Raw genomic sequence first — 26,353 nt, 5'->3', positions numbered from 1 at the left:
CCACCTGTTTTAATTTGAATTTTTAATCGCCTGTGGTAGCCAAACGAACGACCTACAAAAATTTTTTATCTTTGATACATGTTTGAAATTATGTTCTGTTGTGATTTATAACATTTTTTCGAATTTAAAAATTTATGCAAGTTTCCTATTGGGGCGGGTTTAAAGGGCTCGAATAAGGGGGTGTTTGCTGGTAAATAGAGGTTTTAAACAGCTATATCTGGCTAACTATTCATGTAATTAAAATCTATGCACAGGGTAATTTTAGGCAATAAAAAAGCTACAATTTATTAGTTTATAATTTTTTTTGGATCTTCAGTATTTTCGGAGATATTTTGAAGTAAAAGGTGAAAAATACCAAATTGCAAAAAATCAATTTATCTAGGGATTTTAAATAAGTCAAACTCCTTGAGTGTATTGATAATATAAATATAAAAGGAACTACAGAAAGGTGAAGACCAATTTTGAATTAGGAAGGTAGTTAGGGGGTTGTTTTCACCGATTTTTTCGTAGAGAAAAGCAGGTACCGACATTTTATTGATTATAAGTCGCTTAATTTTCATGCTAGAAACTTTTTATTATTTTTTTTGAAAGGTCTAATTGTATACTTGAAAAAAGATTATTTAAGTTTTCCTCGAAAAATGCAAATTTTTCCCATTATTTGGCTTTGAATATTTCAAATTATGCATTTGACGAAAAAAGCTAACCTTTAACATGCGGTATCTCGGTTTGTATTGGTCTTAAAGATATTATTGGAAAAGAATTTGGTTTGTGTTACTGAAAGATACAATTTTGATATATACAGTTTTTTTATTAAATGCATATTTTTCGAGGTATTCTCAAAAAACCCTCTAAAAAAGTCGATTTTTTCGTTGAAAAACTGTTATTTTCAAGCGCGAATAACTCGAAAAATATTAGTTTTACGAAGAAAATGTAAAGAACATTTTTTTCTTAGAATCACTTTTTCCATCGAATTACATGGTTAGAATGTAATAAAAACCCCCAAGGTTTTAGCGTATGATAGCGGCATGATATAGAAAATGATCCTTGGACTATTCCCTACCTTCTGTGAAAATTTCAAGTAAATCCATGCTGAACGAAAAAATTGCGAGCCTAAATGCTTTATTTCCTCAATCGACTATTGGGGCCGACCGACCGGCTCTGTCCCGTCATACAGCTGACCAACTATAATAACTTTTATTTATATTTAATTTAGAATGTGTACTGATTTTCAGCCTTAGTAAATGGATTTAATTATCTTCGTAGGAAAACAACTTTGATACCCTCTCAGTAACCCCTGTTCTACATTTCGCTTGACCGACTGCAGTATGTTTCTCTACACACTCACAGTAATCAACTGTGAAAAATCTAGCTTTAGTAAATTTAAAGAGATTTTTCAGCGCTGCCTCTCCGTGTATTACGCCCCACTCAAATCGACATTTTGCATGTACTTAACTTACCTTATCTTAATCTGACAATTTCGAGTATTTTTAAGGATAGATTTTTTTCCGGGCCCCCCTTAACGAACTTCCCTGTGTTAAAAGCCAATATATGGTAGAGGTACATCTGCAGGGTACCAGGTTTCTCCCCATATATAATCTGACGCGCTAGAGTAACTGCAAAAATCCCCGCTTGGGCTCCCCTACCATTACCTGTATTTGACACAAACATTTAATACAGTTTAATTAAAAGAAAATAATACCTCTAAATATGGTTTCCTACAAAAAGATGCATCACAATGTGAGCACTGGTAAGGTTTATTATTAGAATGCTTTTTCATATGTACATAGTAGCTAGATGCTGAAGACAAAACTTTATCACAAACATTACATTTCTGCTGTTTACTTTTCCTTGAATCACTTAAATCAGTCTGGGATTCATTCTCTATATTATGAATCTAAAATAAAATCTATGTAAATAAAGACATATAACAGAAAAGTTTTCAATAATAGTGAAACAACTAGGCTTTGTAGCCATAGAAATATGATATCAAATGAAAGAAATTGAATTAATATCTGAAGTGAGTACAAATACAGTATGAGGTTAATCAATGGTACATCTTGGTTTGTTATGAGTGATTTTCCTGGGCTTAGCATTATAATACACTGCTCCAATAAATTAATGCACCACTTTAAAACGTACTATATAACATGAAAATATAAACTAAAATGAAACTCTGTGTTACTTTCCTTTGAAAAACAAACAGATTTGGTGATGTTGAAACAAACACATGCCTTAGGCCTCAAATGAATTCAGTTTTTGGTGCGAAAAAATCTAAATCAGGGTGAACTATCATGCATTAGAACAAAACTTTCTACAATATAAGGGGCAAGCACAACGTGGTCTTAAAGAATGTCAACGACATATTGGTGAAGGTCTTATTTAATACCATCAAGTCTATATGACCTGTTGAAGAAATGCCACCCCAGACCAATAACCAGCTCTCCACCAAATAACGTTTTTCCTCACATGTTACACTATGCATACTGTTCATTCTGACATCGGTACATGCGAATGTGCCTATCACAATAAAGACACAATCTACTTTCATCTGTAAAAAGTACTCTATTCCAATCAGCCTTCAAGTAATGACATGATTTTGTGCAAATTCTAAATAGGTATGCTTTAAGATGAGGTATAAAATCTGTATAAAATCTGTATAAAATCTAGCAAATTACTTTCCTTGAGGCGTTATCGAACAGTTTCACAGCTGATTTCAACATATTAGTTGGGATTGTAAGCTTCTGGTAAAGTCGAACCAGCTTATTGGAATAGCCTTTGTACCAAACAAAAGTATTTCTATAACCGGTATATTCTAATAAACGATGATTGGTGGACTAATAGTAGAAACGTTTTGGAACCTCAAATTTCTATTCCTTAAACCGGGATATTTCTTTAACTGGTATTTTCTAATAAGTGGGTTCAACTGTAGTTACAAAACCTTGCCTTAAGGTGCAAAAGTGTAAAAAATGGTCTCGAACAGGTGTTGTTACACGATGTTGACCTTGCCCTGGTGACTAGAGTGACTACCAGTCTGTACTGTTACATCATTTGTTAGGCCGATATATGTTGTATCCTAAAATTGTTCCCCAAAATGTCTGTAACTCCAATCTTCTTCAAGCAAAACCACTATTTGAGCACACTCTTCATTAGTCAAATTTCTCAATTCTTGCTGCATTTTGATTAAAACAATAGCAAAATGTTAGCAACAAAGAGCAATAGTTTACACAACGACTTAAAAATGACACTAATCTCTCATTGACATTAACAAATTTACAGCACTTTTGTTTTGTGTTCCTTAGAAACCAGTTGAAACAAAAAACAATACAAGTAATCTGATAAAAACATTCCGAATACATGGTACATTCAATATAAAAATAAATACATATAGGTAAATTTAAAACACCAATGAAGTACTTTTTTGTTTTTGTAAATGGTGCATTAATATTTTGGAGTAGTGTAAATGAACTCTTACAAAATGAAAAATAGACCAAAAGCATCTAATTTTCCGACTGACAACTTAGTGCTGTCACCAGGGGGGTACAACGGGTTCCTTTATTTAGATGGACTTACCCAAGTTTTTTATGTATTTGAGCCGTAGAACACAAATTTTTTGGGTAACAGTTGATCCGGATGTCAATAAGGTTGTTATAAACAAAGAACTTGCAGAATTACATAAGAGCGATTTTTCACAAAACAAACAAAACATTTTTTTGTATTATTTGGGTCATTCTAAACAAAAAATGTTCTTACAAGTTTTTTTCGTAGGATGCATAATTTTTGAGATAAACGAGGTTGAACTTTCAAAAAATTGCAATTGTTGCACTCGAATAACTCTTGATTAAAAAATAAAATAGCAATTCTGCTTTCCGCATTTGAAAGTTCAAGTCAAATTATACCGATTTTAACTACATATTTGCATTGTTAAATTTTTTTTTATTGTTAAACAAAGCTATGAACATGTAGTGCTTGAGTGATGTTTTCAATGCATCTCTCATTTAAAATTGAACGAGTAGGTACAAGTGCAAGCGGCTGCAAATAGGCAATTTCTATGTAGCATGCATTGGACACAGGTCAAAATGGTCAAACACTATTTCGTCGGCTTACTGCCAAAACCAACCAACTCCATTTTTAAAAGTTTTGAGAATCCCACCTTTAAACTTTAATTTGAAATGAAAAATCGTCTGAATTTAAATAATGATTTAATAATTGAATAGTATGACAAAAATATTTTTCAGTTATTAAATAATTTTTTTTAATTCAGTCGATTTTCAATTTCAAATTAAAGTTTAAAAAGTAGATTTCCCAAAACTTTTAAAATGGAGTTGGTTGGTTTTGGCAGTAAGCCGACGATTTGTTTATAGCTTTGTTTAACAATAAAAAAATTAATTTTTAGCAATGCAAATAATCAAAATCGGTATAATTTGACTTGAACTTTCAAATGCGGTAAGCAGAATTGCTATTTTATTTTTTAATCAAAAGTTATTAGGGTTCAAAAATTGCAATTTTCCGATTTTTTTGAAAGTTCAACAGCGTTTACCTCGAAAACTATGCATCCTAAGAATAAACTTGTAAGAACATTTTTTGCTTAGAATGACCAAAAAAATACAAAAAAATGTTTTGTTTCGCGAAAAATCGCTGGTATGTAAGTCTGCAAGTTCTTTGTTTATAACAATCTCATCAACATCCAGATCAACTGTTACCCAAAAAATTTGCGTTCTACGGGTCAAAATACATAAAAAAAACTTGAGTAAGTCCATCTAAATAAAGTAGGCTGTTGTACTGTTACTATATATACTATATATACCCCTGGCGACAGCATTAACTGGTTAATGAATAGAATAATTGTTAGCCGATTTATAGACAAAAGAGGACTTACACAATATTTTAAAATTTAATAAAACATTTTAAATTGAGAATAGACAGGAATACATGTTGATAAAAAATCCAGTAAAAAGACTATAAAAAATTACCTTACAAATCAAAAAGCTGTTACCAAGGAATATGATTGCTCTAATACAGATACATTAAACACCAATACGGATAAAAAAGAAACAATAGCTAAATAAAGCAACACGAATAAAGTTTACAAAAATAGATGAAAGGTCAAGAAAAAATAAAATTAGAAACATTTTAATAAGACAATAGTAAATAAGAGCAACACTTAGAGGGCTTAAGGAACCTAATAATTTTGTACAAATAGAGAAGCAGTGTAAAGAACTATGGGAATAGAAAGTTAGAGACAGAAATAGAAATAACTTGGGCATTTAAAGTGAAAAAACTAAAATTATTCAAAAAATAGCATCCCCTCTTGGTAAAATGGGAAGAATTCTATAAAACAATTTTTTAACTGTATCATATATTACAAAATTCAAAAGCATGAACTTGGAATACATGAATGTTTCTGAGTGGAATATAGAAGAGTTATGACAGTCACTGAGAACTCAATTGTAAAATGATACGGACATTTGGATACAATAGATCTTATCGTGTAGCTTTACTTTTCTTGTACAGATATATACATGCATTAGATAATAGCACTAAACTACTAACTATAGGTTTAACATCTTCTTCAAAAATATCATCATGATCAGATTGAGATGGTTTTTGCTGATGAAATTCTAAACGTTCTACGTCCTCTTGTTGCCTTATATCATTAAATATACTATGACAAAACAATTCTGGTCTATACATTTCGAATTCTTATCTATATTGTTTTTGGTTAATATTTAAATTTATTTTGATACTTTTAATAATTGACACTGACATTAAAAATGACAACCTACATCAACAATTCTTCTTCCTTTTGAAATGGCCTTTTGTGACTTGTCAGCTTGATTCACAGTTTCAGATTCGGTATTATTACGATGTTATCGCTATCCAAGCGAACTTTGAGCGAACAGCAAACTGTTCGCGAACCCATTACGAACTTTCGTCCTCACAACTATTCAGATTTTATGTACATTTCAAATTCAAAACATTATCGTTTCGTAAATTTGAATTTTGCGCTTTTGAGTAGGTTCTATCAAAACGGAATCTATCAAAACGGAACACGGATTGGATGTCTAACGCCACTGTCAATGTCATTACCCATGGTTTATAGTTTCGATGGTTTCGATAAGCAATCGATTTAAAATGATTTCACTGTTTTATGTTTTTTAATTTTAATAATCGCTGTGTCTAGGTACACGCTAACGTGTACGCAAATAAAAAAAGTTACGTACACGCGAAACGTCATCAAGTCAGTGACGTCACTATTTAGCGTGCACTGTTATTGGTTTTTTGCATACACGCTAACTTGATAAGTACTTGTATATACCGCAAGTGTCAGAGTGTTAGATAGAATTTGTCTATGTAATCGCGTTGTTTTTATTATAAAGAGTTTTCTTATTTTTTATTTGTTTAGTGTTTTTTTTAATTAACTATGAAATGTTGACAATTAAGTAGTTCTTCTAATGAGTTTAACATTATTTTAAAACAGTATGAAAAAGTTAAAATTGTCACAAACTTTGAGCTTCATAATATTACAAAATTAGTTACAGGGCGTTCGATAACATAGTGGCAGACCAAACTTATATTTTTTTAATGGAACATCCTATATATTTTATATTTGAAATCTTCTTAACTTTCTCATCACAAAAATATAAAGGTTTATTATGTTATATAGGGTATTTACAAAGTTATAACCAATTTTCTATGAAAATAGTAATAAGTTCAAGTTCCCCCTGTATAAATAGAAATAAACACAAGAGCATTGGTTTATAAACTGGTATAATCAACTTACGTATAAAAATTATTTTAACAGTATATTTTGTACATGTCATGTCAACTAAATATTTATTTTGTTAACCTGAATATTATACTTTTATATACACATTAATTTATTACAATTAAGTTTGAAACATCTGAATGGTTCGGCTTTCATTTCTCTTCCTTTAATAACAAATATTGTTCTATCAAACAAACGTAAAACGTAAGAAAATATCGTGCACCAAAATACAGAGAGAGTCTGTAATTTGGAATAAATTCAATATCTCAAACACTAATTGTTTTTTTTTAATTCTCAGACCAGTCGATTAGTATTTCAAATTGTCCTTTTTGACATGCAATAATAATATATATAGGGTGTCCCAATTTAGAGATATGACGTCATCGTTGATTTCCTTAAATGGCAACACTGTAATTTTGATAGCTATTTTGATAGGGAGTGTAAAGTTATACACAACTGCAAAATATCAAATTTTTATTCTTTACCATTTACAAGATAATAGAAAATAACAATAAAGTTATGTCTGTAATGTGGAATAAATTCAATAATTAAAATACTAATTGTTTTTTTGAAAAATGCTTAGACCCGTCGATTAGTATTTCAAATTTTCATTTTTGACATACAATAATAATGTATACAGGATGTCGCAATTTATAGATATGACGTCATCGTTGATTTTCTTAAATAGCAACACTGTCATTTTCATAGCTATTTTGATAGGGTGTGTAAAGTTATACACAACTACAAAATTACAAATTTTTATTCCCTACCATTTACAAGATAATAAAAAATAACAAAGTTATGAAAAACAAGTAATCAAAGAATAATTGAATTTAATTATTTCAAATAAGCAAATGCTCATAACGTTGCCCATTGACAATTTGACAATAATTGTGGGCAACACTATAAGTATTTGCTTAATTGAAATAATTAAATTCAATTATTATTTGATTACTTGTTTATCATAACTTTGTTATTTTTTATTATCTTGTAAATGGTAGGGAACAAAAATTTGAAATTTTGCTGTTGTGTATAACTTTACACACCCTATCAAAATAGCTATCAAAATGACAGTGTTGCCTTTTAAGAAAATCAACCATGACGTTATATCTCTAAATTGGGACACCCTGTATACATTATTATTGCATGTCAAAAATGACAATTTGAAATACTAATCGACGGATCTGAACATTTTTCAAAAAAGCAATTATTAGTATTTTAATTATTGAATTTATTGCATTTAAGAACAGTGTTGCCATTTAAGAAAATCAACGGTGACGTCATATCTCTAAATTGGGACACCCTGTATACATTATTATTATATGTCAAAAAGGAAAATTTGAAATACAAATCGGCGGGTCTGAGCATTTTTCAAAAAAACAATTAGTATTTGAGATATTGAATTTATTCCAAATTACAGACTCTCTCTGTATATAGTCACTGTGCATGCTAAATAATGATGTCACTAGCTTGATGAAGTTTAATTCGCGTGTAAATACCTAACTTTTTTATTTGCGTACACGCTAGCGTGTACCTAGACACAGCGTTTATTAATCAAATTACGGAACACAGACACTAGTGTTTAAATTAGTGTTTAAACACTCTCCCCACCAATTTAAATTCCATTTTATGTACACGAAATATAAATTTGTATAAAATTGTTTATAACCACTTAAAAAATATGAAAATTGATATTTAAAAAAAATATATATATATAAAAAAAATAAAAAAAAATATATATATAAAAAAAAGAAAAAAAAGAAAAAAAAATAATAAAAAAAATAAATAAATATTAAAAAACAAAAAAAAAACAAAATAAAAAAAAAACAAAAAAAAAAACAAAAAAATCACAAAGAAGGCCTAAACCTCCGCGAGGATGAATCGGGTTTAGGTCTTAGCGCGAAAGAAAAAAAAAAGAAAAAAAAAAAAGTTAATATCAATTAGTGGTTTAGTATAAGTATTTAGTAATAGTGTTTTATTAGTATGTATTTTTAATGTAATGTATGTAATATATGTTTGTGATTATTAAAATATAATGTATGTCAGTTATAATTAGGAAATTGTGTCTATGAAAATAAAAAAAAAAATTGAGCTGGCCAATTGGTTCAAACCAAGGTCATGTCATAAATCTAAACACACACACACACACACACACACACACAGACACTAGTGGTTAATCAGGTCGCTCTGAGCGTTAACAAAGTGTCAAAGCAAAATCGACCGACCTGCTCATGGTGGCGGTTTTTTGAAATTTTATAAGGACGCTTTGTGTATGTTTAAATGAGACATTTAAAAAAATGTCGTGTCACGTTAGTGATATTATGTATTAATATAAACAGAAAATAAAAACGCACTATAAATTCTTCACTTTCCAATATTGATTATCAGTTTGATTTTGTATGCATAACCTCACTATCGCAGTTTATGTCAATAAATATTTATTAACGAAAAAGAAAATATTTTGTTGCACTATAAATTACAGTATAAATTAATAACTAATGAATTCTATCAATTGTATTCGGTTATTATCACTACAAAATAAAATATTCCAGTTTAACAAAATAATCCCATAAGACTCAATGTTAAAACGTCCTTACAAAATCTGACAGCGTATCACGTGACTGTACGTAGAGGGGAGACGCACGGAGCCAATAGCAGAGGCAGAGACATTTAATAAAAATTATAAATAGGTGCAAAATGCGTGCAAATATAAGCCTTGGTATATTTTAGAAGACAATTTTAAAAATATGAAGTAATTCATAATCCTTGAATAATCCTTTACGTGATATTGAAATTGTTTTCATTTTATGTTTTATTTTATTAATTGTTTTATATTCTCAAAAAGTTTCAAACCACATATTTTTGAATGATGGGACGCGCATGATATTTTAATCGATGTTTTGGGAAGCTACTATCGATAGTTAGGATTTCGACAATCGAATAGGTAATATCGATGAACATCGCCCATCACATCAGTAAACCAAAACGGAACCGTTTATTTCTTGGGACGCATGCCCAATTTGCCTCTTTTGGATTAGTTTCCATCTTGATCACATGTGAGTACCGAATTTTTCTCTATTTATTAAGTAAATTCAAAATTAAAGGTAGTGTTTTGTAAAGTTTTTTAAAAGTGCCAATACCGTGTATACTTTAATAGCATTAGCTTGTGTTTCTTTTGCGTACCTTCATAAAAAATAGATACAGGCACACACGGATTGTTTGACAGCCCATGATTTGGCTATATTCGCGCCATGTTGCATTAGATTATTAACAAATTTCGAATAGTTCAGTACATATCTTTAAACAGTTTAATACAGAATATAGTTGTTTGGTTTGTGCACAGTTTTGAGTTAAGTGAGTGACTCAGAAATTAGAGCTTCGTTGTGTAGTTTTTTGACTAGGTCAGTGCTAAGTTCCACATGGTTTTATGCCGCGTGGACACTAGAATAAGGCTTGTTTTTTTAAAATTTGCGAGATAAAAAATTAGTGTATCGGCAAATAAAAAGTTAGTGCTGCTAAAACAGTTCCACAGTGAATGCTAACGTTATATTTACTGGGCCTACTATGAAAATCCACTGGCAAAAAATAGAATTTTAAGAAAAGCATAAACATATTTACACTTATGAAAATCAAGTATATTTGCTGTTTACATTTGTTTTCGTAGCTCATCTTGGCTGATGAGCTATGAAAGCAACTGATTATGTACACCTCAAAACAAGAATATTCTCAAACACATATTCTTATAAGTTGTTTTTTGTGCCATCAGATATACTGGTATAACTGGTGTGAATATAAAATCTATAATAAGATCATGACTCTCAGGTTCTCCAGTATGGCCATCATTTGCAGTTACATATTGGTTTATTAATTTGTTATAAAACACCTTTCACCATTTATACACATACACTCAGCACTTAAAGCCCAAAGCAGAAGTGAAATCTTAATTTAGAATATTTTTTTGATATCAAGTATATCTCAAAAAAATATGTCCACTAAGTAGTTAAAGTGTGTTTTTTAATTACAGCTTGCAAGGTTGAAACAATAACTAGTAGTAAAAATGGCAGATAATCTCGATGACTCACATTTTGAAACTGGAGACTCTGGAGCCTCTGCAACATACCCTATGCAATGCTCAGCCCTACGTAAAAACGGTTTCGTAATGTTGAAGTCTAGACCATGCAAGATTGTTGAAATGTCCACATCCAAAACTGGTAAACATGGTCACGCTAAAGTCCACTTGGTTGGTATTGATATCTTCACAGGTGAGTAATTTGTGTGTAATTTTATGCATATCGCTGCTTTCAAATCATACAAACTTATCTGCAAAAATTACTTTTTTAGTTACTACCACTAAAAAATTCGTAATTTTTTAAACTTTTTATGTGTCATACTGATTTACCTTTAAATTGAATAAAACCTCGCCAGATGGCATTACACCTGTATGCTGCCACAATCCAATTAAATGACATTGTCGAATCGACAATCACTCTAGCAGAAAATGCTACTTTTGTAGATAAGTCTGTATAATTTGAGACAAGCGATATATTCATTATTATAGATCATATTGTTGTGCCTTTCAAAACATGTTCATTTCATTTTTTTTTATATAAATATTGGTATAATATATGTCTTTTATTTTATTAATTTCAATAATTATTTATAATATAGTCACAGACAAAAATATTGCACATTTTATCATCATTAAAAATTTTTTGTTAATTGTTTATCTTTGAAATGTTATAATTTTTTAATTCGTTCCTGAAATTGGAATTTTTACATATTATATTACAATTTATTATGGATAAAAGAATCGTTATGACAGTTTTTATAGCTAAAGAAGCAATGCTATCACAAACTAACATTGCAAAGTGTGTTTTACAATGATTCTTGTTTTCCTTTTTGGTATTGATAGTCAGTTGAAATATGCCAGTTGAAGAGTTTTATTTTTTGATTCTGCAGTTTTCTTGCTGATATGCCACATTTAAGTGAGTTAGTGTGTGTTAAAATTGTTACTTTAGCCAATGCGGGTTACAGACAAGAAGATATTGCATGGAGAATGAGTATCCATCAATGGACTGTTTCTCATATAGTAAAGCGACACAATGAGACTGGAGGATACAAACAGTGAACTGGTCAAGGACAAGAAAGATGTACAACACCAAGATATGACCAATATTTGATCACAAGACAAGTTAATGTAAGTGTCAAAACAGTGATGAGAAGACTTAAAGAGGTTGGTTTAAATCCAAAACGGCCTGCCAGAGTTCCACAGCAGAAAACCCAACAGTTACATTTTGGAAGAGCCCATGTTTATTGAAAAAAAAAAGCAATGGGAAGACTTCTTTTCAGAGATGAAACAAGGATACAATGTAATCTTGTACACAATTTTAGCCTTGGTGGTGGTTTCATTATACTGTGGTAGTAGTTGGGAGGGTCATACAGAACTTGTTGAGGTGAATATTTAAATGAATGCTGACTGGTACATACACAACATCCTTTAAGAGCATGTATTTCCTTATGTAGACTTGATCAGGAATGATAAATTTGTGTGTGCTGTACACATATCACAGGAACAATCATACAATATCTTGAGGATCGAGACTGGCCACGAATGAGTCCAGATATAAATCCCATAGAATGTGTACGAGACATTCTAAAATGACATAAAAGCAAGAAATCTAGCTACAAACTCAATTGCAGAATTGAGGATTGCTGCACATGAGGAATGGAATTGATTTCTGCAATAAACCATTCAAGACCCTGCAATAAACCATTCAAGACCATCTGCTAAGCATGCCTAGAAGGATACAGTCTTATCACTAGAACTAGAGGAGGAAATACTAAGTACTAAATTTTACAATGCTGCCACAAAAAATTGTTCTGGTTTTTGCGTTTTATCCATTTTGTAAAGATATTATAGTGTACAAACCCTTCTAAAAAAAGATTATAATCTACATAATATCGCTATCTGAATCTGATACTGCTGGTTCTGGAGCTCTATCAGGCACTTTATTATTCACAGGCAAAGACTTGCACCAATCCTGATATTCAGGGTTAATAGTGTTACTTGTTTTGAGTTTTATAAAACAAACTATTTTTCTTCTTTTCTGTAATTGGTAACAAAGATTTATATTATGGCTACAGAACTATCTAGATGTAAATCTTATGTTTTTCTTTACACATTTCAGCTTTTGTTTTTTTATTTTGTTGTAAAATTATTTCTCATAACGCAAGTCTTTTTTATAATTGTGCTTTCTTGTGACATCTTCACTAATCAATTTCCTTCTTCTCTTCAACTGAATCTTCCAATTGAAACAATAGTTAATATTCTTTAAACTGCCAAATTGATGTAATTTTATCATACAATGTAAAACATTTTAAGATAAGAGTGTTTTAAATATAAGTCAGAGTATTTTGTCTTCTTTACATTTTATCTTGAAGTTAATCTTCTAACTTTCTAATGTAATTCTGTTGATAATTTTAGACTCGTGTTGCAAAAAGTTAGATATCACACACAGAAACACTAATTATTCACTATCTGTTGACCTTTACATTATGTATTCAATAATATTAAAAATAAGCAATACATCTCTTGATAAAAAATAAGCTTTGAACAAATAGAACATGCTGTTAAAACATGTCTCTGTGTTACCTGAGCATCAAAGTATATTTATGTTTGGGTGTCAAAAGAGACAAACATCATATTCCAAATTTCCACAAGTACATGTGAGTCCATCATATTGTGTTTACTAAAATTTGGAGACAGACCTTGAACTTTTTCAAGTTCAAGATTTTAAAATTTAATTCACAATAGAACTATTTATTGATTCAACTGACTCATACAGGTGTCATCAAACTTTATCTCAAAATAGAAAGTATTTGAACAAACGTTGTATTTATTGATTATCAAGTTTACAATTTTGCGATTTTTATTCATTATTAATATTGGCTTATCTGTTTTAAATAAAAGATTAAGTTAAGTAATACATTTTTGATTAATTTTACCCATTTTTTCAATAGCAAATATTATTTTTGGCATCAGTTTGTCACCGTCAGTATAATTTTTTTTACATTAGTGACTTCATCAGTATGTTGCTACCAGTAGATTATCATTTTTATATTAGTTTTAACATTATATTATTTATTTAAGAGATAAGCCAAAGGCCAACACAGGATTATGTTATTCATATTTTAATCTATTAATCCTTTTAAACCTAATTTTCTTTGTTCAGAAATAAAAATTATCTGTGTTTTGGTTAGAAACTTTTTCGGTGCTACTTCGGTATGCGGTCTACGGCAGAGTTTCTAGTTTGGTATGCGGTCTACCGTCTGATATGCGATCTACGGCAGTTTAGCTGATTCGGCATGCGGTCTACGTACAAAAACAAATTAGAGAAACTATTACAAACTTTTTATTTATTATTTATATTTATACTTTACTTTACTTGTCATACTTGTGCTTTACTTCACACTTCACGTGTTATTCTGTCTAAATCCCGAACCGAGGATTAGCGGCGTGTAATTTGGGTTGCCTATATAAACTTGAATCAACGAAATGGGCCTTGAGTGTTAATTTAAAACGCTGAAAAGACCGTTTAGTGATAATAAAAAGGGTGGGTTGTGATTGCGCGCAGCGGTCAAATACCTCCTGCCCTGCGGTTCTCTCACTCTAATACCCGCAAGTTGGGTTTGGACCGAAGGGTTGGGTCTTCCTCCTTTCAGACAAAAACCGATATTTACTGCGGTTGCATGATATTTAATATTAAAATAGTATTGGATGTGGTAGAATGTAGACTCTTTGTATAATTACCAATTGAACAGTGAAGCTGTTAGTAATAATAAAATAGTAATGTTTGTAATAGTTTCTCTAATTTGTTTTTGTACGTAGACTGCATGCCGAATCAGCTAAATTGCCGTAGACCACATATTAGACGGTAGACCGCATACCGAAGTGGCACCACTTTTTCTTTGGTAAAAAGGTTACAAACATCCAAAACATCACATGGGGCTTTTACAAAAAACACATTAAACTTTTTGATTGTGGTATGTTTCAAAAACCCACTATCTTTTTTCCAAAATTGTTTTCAATACAAAAATTGGATTTCTCTCTTTATACCGGTACTTAAACATTTGACCATAGCTCTGAAGATGAATTTGTAAGCCAAACATGCTCTGCTAGGAATTAATAAATGATACCCCCTTCAAAGATACTTTTCTCTTCCTAATCATTTAAGATTTTTTTGTTGAATTCAGCGTTGTTGAAGAAAAAGAATGACAATCTTAACACATTGACTGCCAACTACAAGAAAATTCATAGATTGCATTCTTTTCTAGTAAGCCAACTACAAGTTATCTTAGTAGTAGCTATCTAGTAATATAATATTGATTTCTTAAAATTTAGGCCAGATTTCTTAAAATTGCTGTAGCAGTCAATGTGTTAAATTATTTACCAAAGTTAAAATTACTTCGGTACTTTGTAAATGTCACTCACTAGATTATTGACGCAAATGTCACATATTATTATTATATTTCTGAAATTAGTGAAACAATACATAGATATTTAGACAAAATTTTTATTTCATTTTAAGAGGATGGGTACGTATTTTCGGCTGCAATGCTATTCAAATGGGGATTCATTTTTTTCGAATCCTGAGAAAACTAATAAGTATTTTTGAAAAATTTAAATGCAGAATGAAATATTACGTTATTGCCAAGGGCCGAAAGTCCCTGAGAACTTCTGATGTTTATTTTAATAAGTTACAGGGGTGAAAAACTAAGAGAAAATTTAGTGTGATAATTAATTTAAAATATCTCATTCAAAATAAACTTTTTGTTTATTCTAAGGGACTTTCGGCCCTCGGTAATAATATAGTCTTTCATTCTGCGTTTAAATTTTTCAAAAATATTTATTGGTTTTTTCAGGATTCGAAAAAAATGAACACAATGTCCGTGGTAAGATTTCCAAATCTATCTTTGTCATACAACGTACTCAGTCGAATAGAATATTGTCAGCATACTGTCAGTCAGACAGTGACAATCAGTGACAGTTTTAAATATTTGACATGGCATCGGGAATATTTGAGTTGTTGATTAAATAATATTGATATAATATAGTGTATTTGATAAATAATTGATTGAAGACGTGAACTTAATAAAAAGGTATTTATTGTATATTATTTGTGGAAGATCCAAGTATTTTGTTGTTAACTATGTTCAAAATTGTAAGCGTTCCAACAATATATTATTAAAAAATCACTTAAACACTTTTCCTCTTTTCTCGATTGAGTATTAGTTTTTGTTGTACATATAAATTATTACAATCACTGAATACATAGTTAGTGAAAAAATTATCACATTTATTAACTGAATTAATAATTTGCAATTATAAAAATAACAGTTATCCAAGAACATTCAAAAGCCATCTCTTTAAATTAATGATGACATTTTCAAGTAGAATGACATTCTAGTAATGTTAACATATCCATATCAGTGTGAATTTTACTACACGTAATTTTCCATGTAAAGACAGAAAAAGTAGGGATACCTGTAAAATATTTGCGAATTATGTACCTATGGCCTTAAGGGGTTTTATAACAAGAAAAACTTTATGAAGAATGTCTTTTTCACTAGAAATAAAAAAGTTTTTCCTCTTGGGTACCCCATCTGTGGACACATTGTATGAATCTATTTATAAAAATAACAAAAATATTTTGTTTTTAACAACAAAAACTCTTGACTAATAAAGTTGTTTTTTTGTTTAGGTAAAAAATATGAAGATATTTGTCCTTCTACACACAACATGGATGTACCCCATGTTAAACGTGAAGATTATCAGTTGACAGATATTTCTGATGATGACTACTTATCCCTTATGTCTGATAATGGTGAATTACGTGAAGATTTAAAAGTTCCAGATGGTGAAGTTGGTGGTACAGTACGTGCAGAACATGCTGCCGGCAAGGATATATTATGTACCGTACTGAAGTCTTGTGGTGAAGAAGTAAGTTTTTATATATTTTTATGACTTTTGATCAATTAATAATATGTGATTGATTGATGTGATTATTTTCTCATACAGTATGTTCCTGTAAGTTGTATCCATATGGAAAACTTTTTTATTAATTTTACGAAAAAAAGTTATTCTTGATAAAAAGCTCTGCATGGTCCAAAATCTAAGACTTAACCATCAAATATCATATTTTTTTAATATTATACGAGGTATGTCAAAAAATATGAAAAATATGAATTTCCCTCAAGAGTAAAATACGTTTATTTTTCACAATATCAAATGAAGCTTATGAGAAGTTATTTAGAATTAAAAACTATGTTTCAGTATGTAATTACATCCTTCTAATTGAAATATTCTGAACTTTAATAGTATATTAAGTATGGAGAACGGTAAGGGTTTTATACCGATCGAAGACAATTGTTTGGAGGAGGAGCGGAGCGACGACTCCAATTATTGTCTGAGATCGGTTACCCTTAACGTTCGACATGCTTATAACGTTTTTTGCACGATTGATACCATTATAAATTATAAAATTAAACATTTTCGTCATATTGACTAGTTTCATTCATTTTATCAAGATAGATACTTTGGTTGTTAGGCAGTAACTAGGGTGCATAACAACAATGGAGAATTGAGTTTTTATTTAGTTGTCAATAATTTTAAGTACAATTTTGATTATTATAAATTAAAATATGAGTGAAAGTGAATTTGAAGAAATTGAACGGGCTTGGGAAGAAGGGTGTTTCGCAATTATTCCCGAAAAATCCAAAATCCGTTATCAAAATACCTACCAAAGTTTTAAAAAATCGTGGGAAGGCAAGAATTTAAGAATCGAAGGAAAGACTCTATTGGCATATTTCGTTCAAAGACATATGCAGTTGAAAGCTCCTGGAAGCCTCTGGGCAGAATATTCAATGATTAAATCCACCGTTTTTCTTTATGATGGCATTGATATTTCCAAGATTTCAACTTTGATCGCGTATTTGAAGAGAAAAAATGTTGGATACTACTAATGTATGTGATTCTGCAGGAGTTTCTTGAAACCACAGCCCAAACAAGTGGGATTTCATTAAATAATTTAACAAATTGTACCATAAGTTTCAATATTAATAAATAATTCGTTAGTTTTCGTTATTCTTTCAAAAAATAAATTAAAATTAAGAGATTTTTTAACTCGACGGTAAGTGAATTACCGTCGAGTTGGAGTACTTACCGTCGAGTTGGATTACGTACCGTCGAGTTGCTAGTAAATGTCACCTACTGACATAAAATCTGTCACGGTAAACAGTCAAAAATGATCAGTCGTGCAAAAAGGTACTTTATTTTTGATCTAAATTTATCTTTTTTGACATACCTCTTATAAAGTTGATAAAATTTGATATAAGATGGTTGTATTTTAGGTTTTAGACCATCCAGAACTTTTTATTAAGAATCACTTTTTGTTTTGGTAAAATTAATAATAAAAGAGTTATCAGAATTGAAATAATTGAAAATAATGTTGGTTACCCATAATTTTCCAAAAAAATTTTTTTTCAATTACAGTGGAACCCCGATAAGTCGGCCTCCGATAACCCGGAAGTCCGGCTAACCCGGACCGATTTTCATCAGACAAAATTGTCAAAACAAATATTTTTATCATTTTGACTAAGTTTTTTACCAAGAAATAAACAATACTGTATACAACTGTACGGAATTTAGATCTACTGTGTATATGTATTTCATATTTTTGCAATTATAATGGAGTTTATGTGTAAGTATTTTATTAATTTTTACCATATTCTCCGGCTGACCCGGATTTTCGATAACTCGGATCGGCCGCGGTCCCGATTAATCCGACTTATCGAGGTTCCACTGTATAAGGGTGTAATTGCATATTAGAATATAGTTTTTAATTAAAAACAACTTTTCATAGTAGCAATTTTCAATATTGTGAAAAATAAAGCTACTTTATTACTTACTCTTGAGTGAAATTCAAACTTTTTGACATACCTCGTATAACATTCTTTAAATTTGATATCTGATGGTTGAATCTTGGGTTTTGAACCATGCAGAACTTTTTATAAAGAATAACTTTTTTTCGTAAAATTAATAATAAAAAAGTTTTCCATATGGATACAACTTACATGGACATACTGTATAAATTGAAAAATGGTTCTGGCAAGTGTGGTTTAGGTAGGGTTACCATATGTCCAGATTTCGTCCGGATATGAGAAATATCTGGATTTTTTCGTTAATAAAAAAAATGGAAAACAATTGGCCCAACGGTGGAAAATTTCATTCTGCGCAGCACCTAGTTAAGTAGGTCGCACTGCTTATCAACAGCGCACAAGCAGACAATAATCCGTTGATAGTGTATATTAGAAGACGCATTGAAACAGCAAGATCTGGCTTCATGAACATGCGTAAAATGCTCTAACCCCAATCGTATCAGTCACAATAAGATTGAGAACACTAAAGTGTTATGTGTGGTCTCTATTACTATATGGCTGTGAGACCTGGACATTAAAACAGTATGACGTCAACAAACTGAATTCATTCAAAATGTGGATGTACCGCCGAATGCTAAGAATAAGCTGGACCAGCAAAACTACAAATGAAGAAGTACTGGAAATAATGAACACACATCCTCATCTGGTCAATACAATCAAAATTAGAAAGACGTCATATCTAGGACACATAATGTGCCGTAGGGAATATTCGAAGGTAAAAGGGGTATAGGAAGAAAGAAAAAATCCTGGCTCCAAAACATCAGAGATTGGACCCACACAACAGGGAATGACTTAATCCATCAAGCCCAGAACAGAGAGAAATTTGCCATATTGATCGCCAACCTCAGTAGAGAAGGCACTTAGGAGGAGTGTATATGTATTTTAAGCCGGCAGAGATTTTCGATGTTAGTTGCATATTGTAGCAAAACAGCTGTACTTTTAATTGTGCCATATGCATTTCGCATTTATGTACAATGTAGAGGTAGCAACACAGTCAAATTCACATTTTACATTTTCCAACTGTGTAACCAGGATGATCCTAAAGGTGGGGGTTACAACTACTGGAGGGTCTCTGGGGGTATGGAATAGTAATGGTGTTAAGTGTATAGAGCTCAAAGTACATCCCAATGGGGGATGGGGGGTACAACCCCCAAAACCCCACCCCCCTGGTTACACCACTGACATTTTCTACAACCCCTTGGACTACCCCTGTCTGGATTTGGTTAATAAATTATGGTAACCCTAGGTTTAGGAGGTTATCATATTACAGAGGAATAAAAATTAAACCTAGTTTTGATTAGTACAGTTAGCGGCCGAGTACACTAGCAAGCTTTTTAGCCAAACTAGTCTACTTGTTAGAGTAGCCGTTGAACTCTATGCACTTTATTCTAATATAATCTGGTATTTACTTGACCAATTACTTTTTCATTGGTAAAACTGCAGGGATAGTTAGTACTTGCCCAGATTACTCGACCCACTACTAACTACTAATGAAAACGAGGCTTTAAGGTTGTTTTGTTGATTGTCTAGTGGTCCCTGTGTTACCTGAATTTATATTCCATGTGAACTTGGGTGTCAAAAGGGACATACAGTAAAATCCAACTTTTCCACAAGCATGTATGGAATCAATCGTGTTTTGCTTACTAAGAATTGGATACACTAAAATATTAGATTTTTTTAACACACATATTTTTGCATGAAATCCATTTTCATGTAAAGTATTGCATACATTAGATCATAATTTGCATCATAATTGCAATTACATTGCATCATAATTTTCATCCATTACAAGTAACTTTTACTTGTTATTTTGCAAAAAGTAAATGTTTTATTTTGTTACATTAGAACAGAAGAAGACAGATAAAGCTCCCATAGAAACACATCAATAAAAAATTACTTTTAATTCACTCTTTCTAAAATTATCTTAATGTTTGATGAGACAGTTATAAAAAATTGTAGAATTCCTGAATTATAAATTTGATTGTGAAAAATGCGAAGCATATTTGCTTAAATGCTTTAGATTTTATACCTTTTAAATGTAAATAATATGATCAAATTAAATTGAAATGTCTATACTAGATTTACAATCGAGTTGCAGAAGAAATAAACAAACCAAGACATGTTAAATGCTACTAGGAGCACTCAGCATTTAACATGTCTTGGTTTGTTTATTTCTACTGCATCTTGATTTTAAATTTAGTATAATGGTGTTTAAACCTCGACATTAACTTAAAACCAGCCATTGGCACACAGTATGACATGCTATTGAATATTATTCATTAATTGGGATATATATATATAAATGTTTTTCAGCCTCGGTGCATGAGAGTTATAGATAGCAATTGCCATGAAACCTCTTTTTGGCAGGAAAATAATGAATAGCAATTAAGATTAAGCATGAATTGTAATTTCGATTACCAAATTTCGAATTCCAATTCCATCTCTAAAACTTCAAATTTTACATGACAAATGAGTGAGTTTTTTTTTTCAAAAATCGTGGAAGATATGGGGAATGAGCTAAGGCTGTGGGAATCATGTTGAAAATTTGTCAAATATTGCGTATTCGTGATGATAACTGCTGGTCTTGAAAACGATAATCTTGATTGTAATGCAAAAAACCTGTTCCTTTTTTAATAATTTAACGTCAAAAATATTTAGTCCTCATCATCATCACCAATGTCGTTATAACTCTTCGAGAGTCTTTGCAGCGTTTTCTATTGCCTTCCATGTTTGTCGGTCCTGTGCCACTATTTCCCATTGTCTCACTCCCATTTTCTCCAGATCTTCTCTGACTGCATCTTTCCACCTTTTTCTAGGCCATCCTACAGACCTTCTCCCATCTGGCCTGTTCATCTGGACATTCTAAAAAACAACGTTTGATATTTTTTCCCCTATTCTAGCTTGTGCAAAGGAGTTACATACATTTGCGTTACCGCAGTTAGTTTCTTGGGTATGCCCAGCTCGGCCATTTTGGTCAAGCTGGACATACCTAAAAATTGTATTCCATATAGTGTTGGGCAATTAATTTAATCATAAGCCTGTTTGGAATCTATAAAGATCTGATGTATGTCTTGATTATACTTTCAAGTATTTGTCTAATAGTAAATATTTGATAAAAAATCAATCTTCCAGGTGTGAAAGCACACCAACTATTTGTTCGGCGTATGGTAGTAATATTTTTTGTAATACCGAAAAATATTTAGTCATCTGTTTCAATTAATGCAAACAACATTTCAAAAACCTGTTTCAAAAGCTATGTCAAAACCTGTGTTCTGCGTTTTCATAGCAAAGCTAAACAGTTGTAATAGGACAAAAGCTTTGAATGGATGCATACAGATAATAGGCCATGTTTTGAACATGTTATTCAAAGCAGAACGAGCAAAAGATTTAAGCAAATAATTACAACATGATTCTCACAGCCTTAGCTCATTCTCCATATCTTCCACGATTCTAAAAAAACTCACATTTTTTTGTCATGTAAAATTTGAAGTTTTCGGCATGAAGTTGGAATTCGAAATTTAGTAAAATTTCGGGAAAACTTTTAGAGAATTTTTCGGCAGCAAATATTTCTCGGGGATTATTTGTCCGGGATTTTTTGTCCAGGGATAATTTGTGGGGATTTTTTGTCCAGGAATTATTTGTCTGGACCCCTCCCAACTCCTTCCATCAGTCTCTATCCTGAGCAACATATTTCCAATTTGTTCCGGCTACTCTTTTAATATCATCAACCCACCTCATCTGTGGTCTTTCTCTTGGTCGTTTACTTTGGTAAGGTCTCCAATGTACTGTTGCATTCCAACGTTGGTCTTTTTGGCTAGCAGTGTGGCCTGCGAAGCTCCATTTAAGTTTGGTAACTTTTGTTGTGTCCTCAATTTTTGTTTTTCATTCCTCTTTTTATTTGACAGTCATATACCTAACATTGCTCTCTCTGTTGTGGCTAGCTTATTCATATTTGACTTGCCTTGCCTACTATGGCTTGGTGCAGTCAGTCCTTCAGTACTGCTGAATATTTTGGGGCTCATCTCCATATATGAATAGAGCTTTTATATCTCAAAAAAAATACTACAAACTATGTTTAAAGTATCACCAACTACATCATGTAAGCCACTATTTATAAAAGCTAACATCTTGACTCTTCTAAGCCTATATATTTTACAACTAATAATTATATAAAAAAACATGAGCAAACATTCCTTAGGAACGTGGATCTACATCCATATAATACACGCCTAAAAGATAACATACACCAGCCTTTTTCCCGCCTGGGAGTTGCACAGCATGCTCCTACATACATTGGGATTAAATGTTTTAATAAGTTCAGTGACATGTCGGTGACACATAAGATGCATCTTGACACTATTAAATCGTTTGAACGGAATCTAAAAACGTTTCTAGTTAGCCATGCCTTTTACAGTATTGAGGAATTTTTAAATTTTTAATGTGTTTTCTTGTAATGTATTTTTTTTAATGTAAATTTTAATGTACTAAATTTTTAATGTGTTTACATTTGTATAAACCATAAAATTTTTTTGACTAGTCAGATAAATTTATGTAATGTGTATACATTGTATGAATTTCTAGACGAATAAATTCTATCTATTTATCTATCTTGGTTAGGGTCCAGGTTTGACATCCATATAATAAGAAGGATGCACTGGTTGAACAATCAGATAGTTTGGGTAATACCGATTGGTTACAAACAGCTCAATAATTTTCAATATTATTTTATTACTAGACTTAAAAATTGGTGTTAACTACTTTTCCAAAAATCAGGAAATACACTCACCGGCACAAAATTCCACCACCCAAAATTTTTGATCAAGTTTGATAATTTATAACTTTATTATTTGTACTCCGATTTTCAAGATTCTTGCATCAGTTTGTAGGTACATGTATTGATATCGTTTGGTATTATTCCTGTAACACAAAAATTTTGCTTGCATTGCATTATACGGGGGTGAATGGAAGTGTTGTATTTCCTCCTAACTTTAAAACATTCTGTGGAAAAATGGAAGGGCTGGTTTTTGTTTCATTGTTTCTTGAATTATCCGAATATCTCTCTTCTTGTAAGAGCTGTACCATTTTTTGTAAATAAAAACACTGATTGACTCATAAAATAGAGGTTGGATTGATAAGATTATGCTGGCCACTCACTTGAGGATATCGAAGAGGCTGGGAGACTGACAGGTGGTTAATTGAAGGCCAAATCACCACATACACGCAGTTTTCGTAAAGGTGTTGGCACGCTCGATCCCAAAACTGCATGTGCATGGCGTCTCAACTGCAGTTCATTAACTTAACTACTCAAATAATGGCCTTCAGTCCTGGCCTGCATGCCATGGCCTCTTCGATATCCGTAGGTGAGTGGTCAGCTTTAGAATGGCCCGCATGCAGCCCAGATCTCAATCCTATTAAGTATTTATTGGATGAATTACAAAAAGCTATTCGCCATCATCCTAGGCCTCCAGAAAATTTGGTACAGTTATGGCCCTGGTAGAGGAATATCGGACTATTCCCGAGGCAAGGATAACACATCTTTATTTGTTGTCAAACAGATTGCGAGCAGTCGTTGCTGCAAGAGGTGGACATACCCGCTATTGAATTGTTTGGTTTTGTTGTTAATTTTGTTTTGGTTAATTTTAGTGAGTGATTTTTTAATTAAAAAAACCTTCAAAGCTGTATTTTTATTTACAGCTCTTACAAGAAAAGAGATATTTGGATAATTCAAAAAACAAAACCTTAGTGATACTTCCAGGATAATACAAAAGGAGTATGAAACAAAATCAGCCCTCAAAATTTTTTAAAGTTAAGAGAAAATACAACGCTTCCATTCTCCCCGGTATAATGCCATCTAAGCAAAAAATTTTTGTTACCAGAATAATAAAAAACTATATTAATACATGTACCTACAAACTGATGCAAGAATCTTGAAAATCGAAGTACAAATAATAAAGTTATAGATTGTCAAACTTAATCAAAACTTTTGGGTGGCGGAAATTTGTGCCGGTGAGTGTATATCAGTAATCAGTGACGAATTAAATAAGTAGTGGATAAGTCTTACACAAGTAAATGAATAGATTCTTGAAATATTATACAAGAATGAGTCCAGGATTTAGGACTGCGACACAGCAAAAAATGCATTGCCTTCAGCAGAGAAGATGTAGTGCTAACCTTTTTTGGGATTACAAAGACCTAATTTTAGTAGACTTCCTACAAAACTGAGCTGTCACAATTACAGATACTTTTTATATCAATTAAATTATCCCTTCCTGTTTCATTGATAGGCCCACAGGTATGTGAAACTATGAAAGAAAACTGTAGGGAGCAGTTGCACAAATCGGTGGTACTAAGGCAAAACCCGATATGTCAAAAATTATTGATTTTAATGCCAATATGTACATTGAGCGATGAAGAATATGATGACTAAACGCATCCATGTAACCAGTAGATGATAAAATTAGTTTCCGATATGTCCACTATTACAACAACACCGCGAACTTTTAAACTCATCTGCTGCTAAATCACGTTTTTGACATATCGGGTTTTGCCTTAGCACCACAGAAATATACTTGGTCACAGGCCTGCCACTGTAACAGCTGCAATCATGGAAACAGGCTTTGAATTATTCATAAACTATATTCTCCAGATTTGACCTCCAGAGATTACCAACTGTTTCCAAAACTAAAGAGTATGATTAGTGAATGTAAAAGATTTTCTTTAGATAATAAATCTGCACAAAATCAGTGGTTTGCAAAGGTTCTTTCAAGAAGCATTAGTTAACTATTTAGATGGGAAATAAGCCACAATTAAATTGAAAAAAATAATTTTAATAACGTTTCGACGCCCACATCGGGTGTCGTTGTCAAAATACAAAATACTACTGATTTTGTATTTTGATATTGTCAGTAGTATTTTGACAACGACACCAGATTTGGGCGTCGAAAGTTAATAAAATTATTTTTTTCAATTTAATTGTGGCTTATTTCCCATCTAAATAGTTAATTATAAAAATGCCACAAAGAAATAGCTTCAGAACAACATTAAGAAGCATTAGATTTAAACATAGATGGAAAGAATGTGTTTATCTCAATGACTATGTTAAACATAAAATTGAAATATTTACCATCTTGTTGTCAGGGATGGAGTAAAGAGATCAGCACTATATTAAGTCTTTTACAATAAATTATCTTATAATTATACGGTTTTTGTCATAAATATGCTAAAGCTAAACTATGTTTATGCGTTAATAACTGGACAATTTAAATAATACTATTTTTTTTGTTTCAGGTCGTTATTGCAGTAAAAACAAATACTGCTCTTGATAAATAATAATAGCCGGTTGTAAGACAGCGGGGTCGAGAACGCAGGCGTCATCCTTTGTCTACTGGGGATCCCCGCTTTTATATTTTATGAATATATTTATCATATTGGACCATCAGTTATCAAACAAATAAAGCTTATCTAATGCCCGACGCCCTGTCAACCGGCATCCGACGTTGATGTGGTGTAATTTTACATCTATCTGTAATTTGTTGGCAAAATTACTTGCAAAGCTACATTTTCGTTCAATAAATCGTAATTTAATTTTAA

The 26,353-nt window shown here is 31.5% G+C and overlaps 2 protein-coding genes and 2 non-coding genes across 5 annotated transcripts in view; 3 read left to right on the top strand and 1 right to left on the bottom strand.

Annotated features, from left to right (window-relative positions):
* The window catches only part of LOC114342917 (gastrula zinc finger protein XlCGF49.1-like), a 74,617-nt gene extending 68,657 nt beyond the window's left edge, over positions 1-5,960 (bottom strand). The window contains exons 1-2 of the mRNA XM_050656433.1: positions 5,551-5,960; positions 1,700-1,894 (exon numbers count right to left, since the gene is read on the bottom strand). Of these exons, the coding sequence (XP_050512390.1) occupies positions 1,700-1,894; positions 5,551-5,691 (336 nt within the window). The 5' untranslated portion in view covers positions 5,692-5,960. The remainder of the gene's footprint in view (positions 1-1,699; positions 1,895-5,550) is intronic.
* Positions 5,961-9,741: 3,781 nt separating this feature from the next.
* On the top strand, positions 9,742-26,353 carry LOC114342915 (eukaryotic translation initiation factor 5A). Of its 2 annotated transcripts, none has more exons than XM_028293721.2 (4): positions 9,742-9,822; positions 10,791-11,028; positions 16,528-16,766; positions 26,051-26,353. In XM_028293721.2, the coding sequence occupies exons 2-4, from the start codon at positions 10,824-10,826 to the stop codon at positions 26,090-26,092; spliced, it is 486 nt and encodes a 161-aa protein (XP_028149522.1). In that variant the 5' UTR covers positions 9,742-9,822; positions 10,791-10,823; the 3' UTR covers positions 26,093-26,353. The 2 variants fall into 2 exon arrangements, with proteins under 2 accessions (XP_028149522.1, XP_028149523.1); XM_028293722.2 differs by lacking the exon at positions 9,742-9,822 and adding an exon at positions 9,837-10,167.
* On the top strand, positions 13,405-13,534 carry LOC114342918 (small nucleolar RNA SNORA13). Its single transcript, XR_003654458.1, has one exon. It is a non-coding gene; the product is annotated as a small nucleolar RNA SNORA13 (small nucleolar RNA).
* LOC114342919 (small nucleolar RNA psi18S-1377) lies at positions 20,294-20,425 on the top strand. The gene has a single exon (XR_003654459.1). It is a non-coding gene; the product is annotated as a small nucleolar RNA psi18S-1377 (small nucleolar RNA).

The sequence above is a fragment of the Diabrotica virgifera genome, chromosome 7 (genome assembly GCF_917563875.1).
Source record: "Diabrotica virgifera virgifera chromosome 7, PGI_DIABVI_V3a".
Taxonomy (NCBI): domain Eukaryota; kingdom Metazoa; phylum Arthropoda; class Insecta; order Coleoptera; family Chrysomelidae; genus Diabrotica; species Diabrotica virgifera.
The sequence above is the reverse complement of the archived record's forward strand: the minus strand, read 5'-3'. Positions and strand labels throughout refer to the sequence as shown.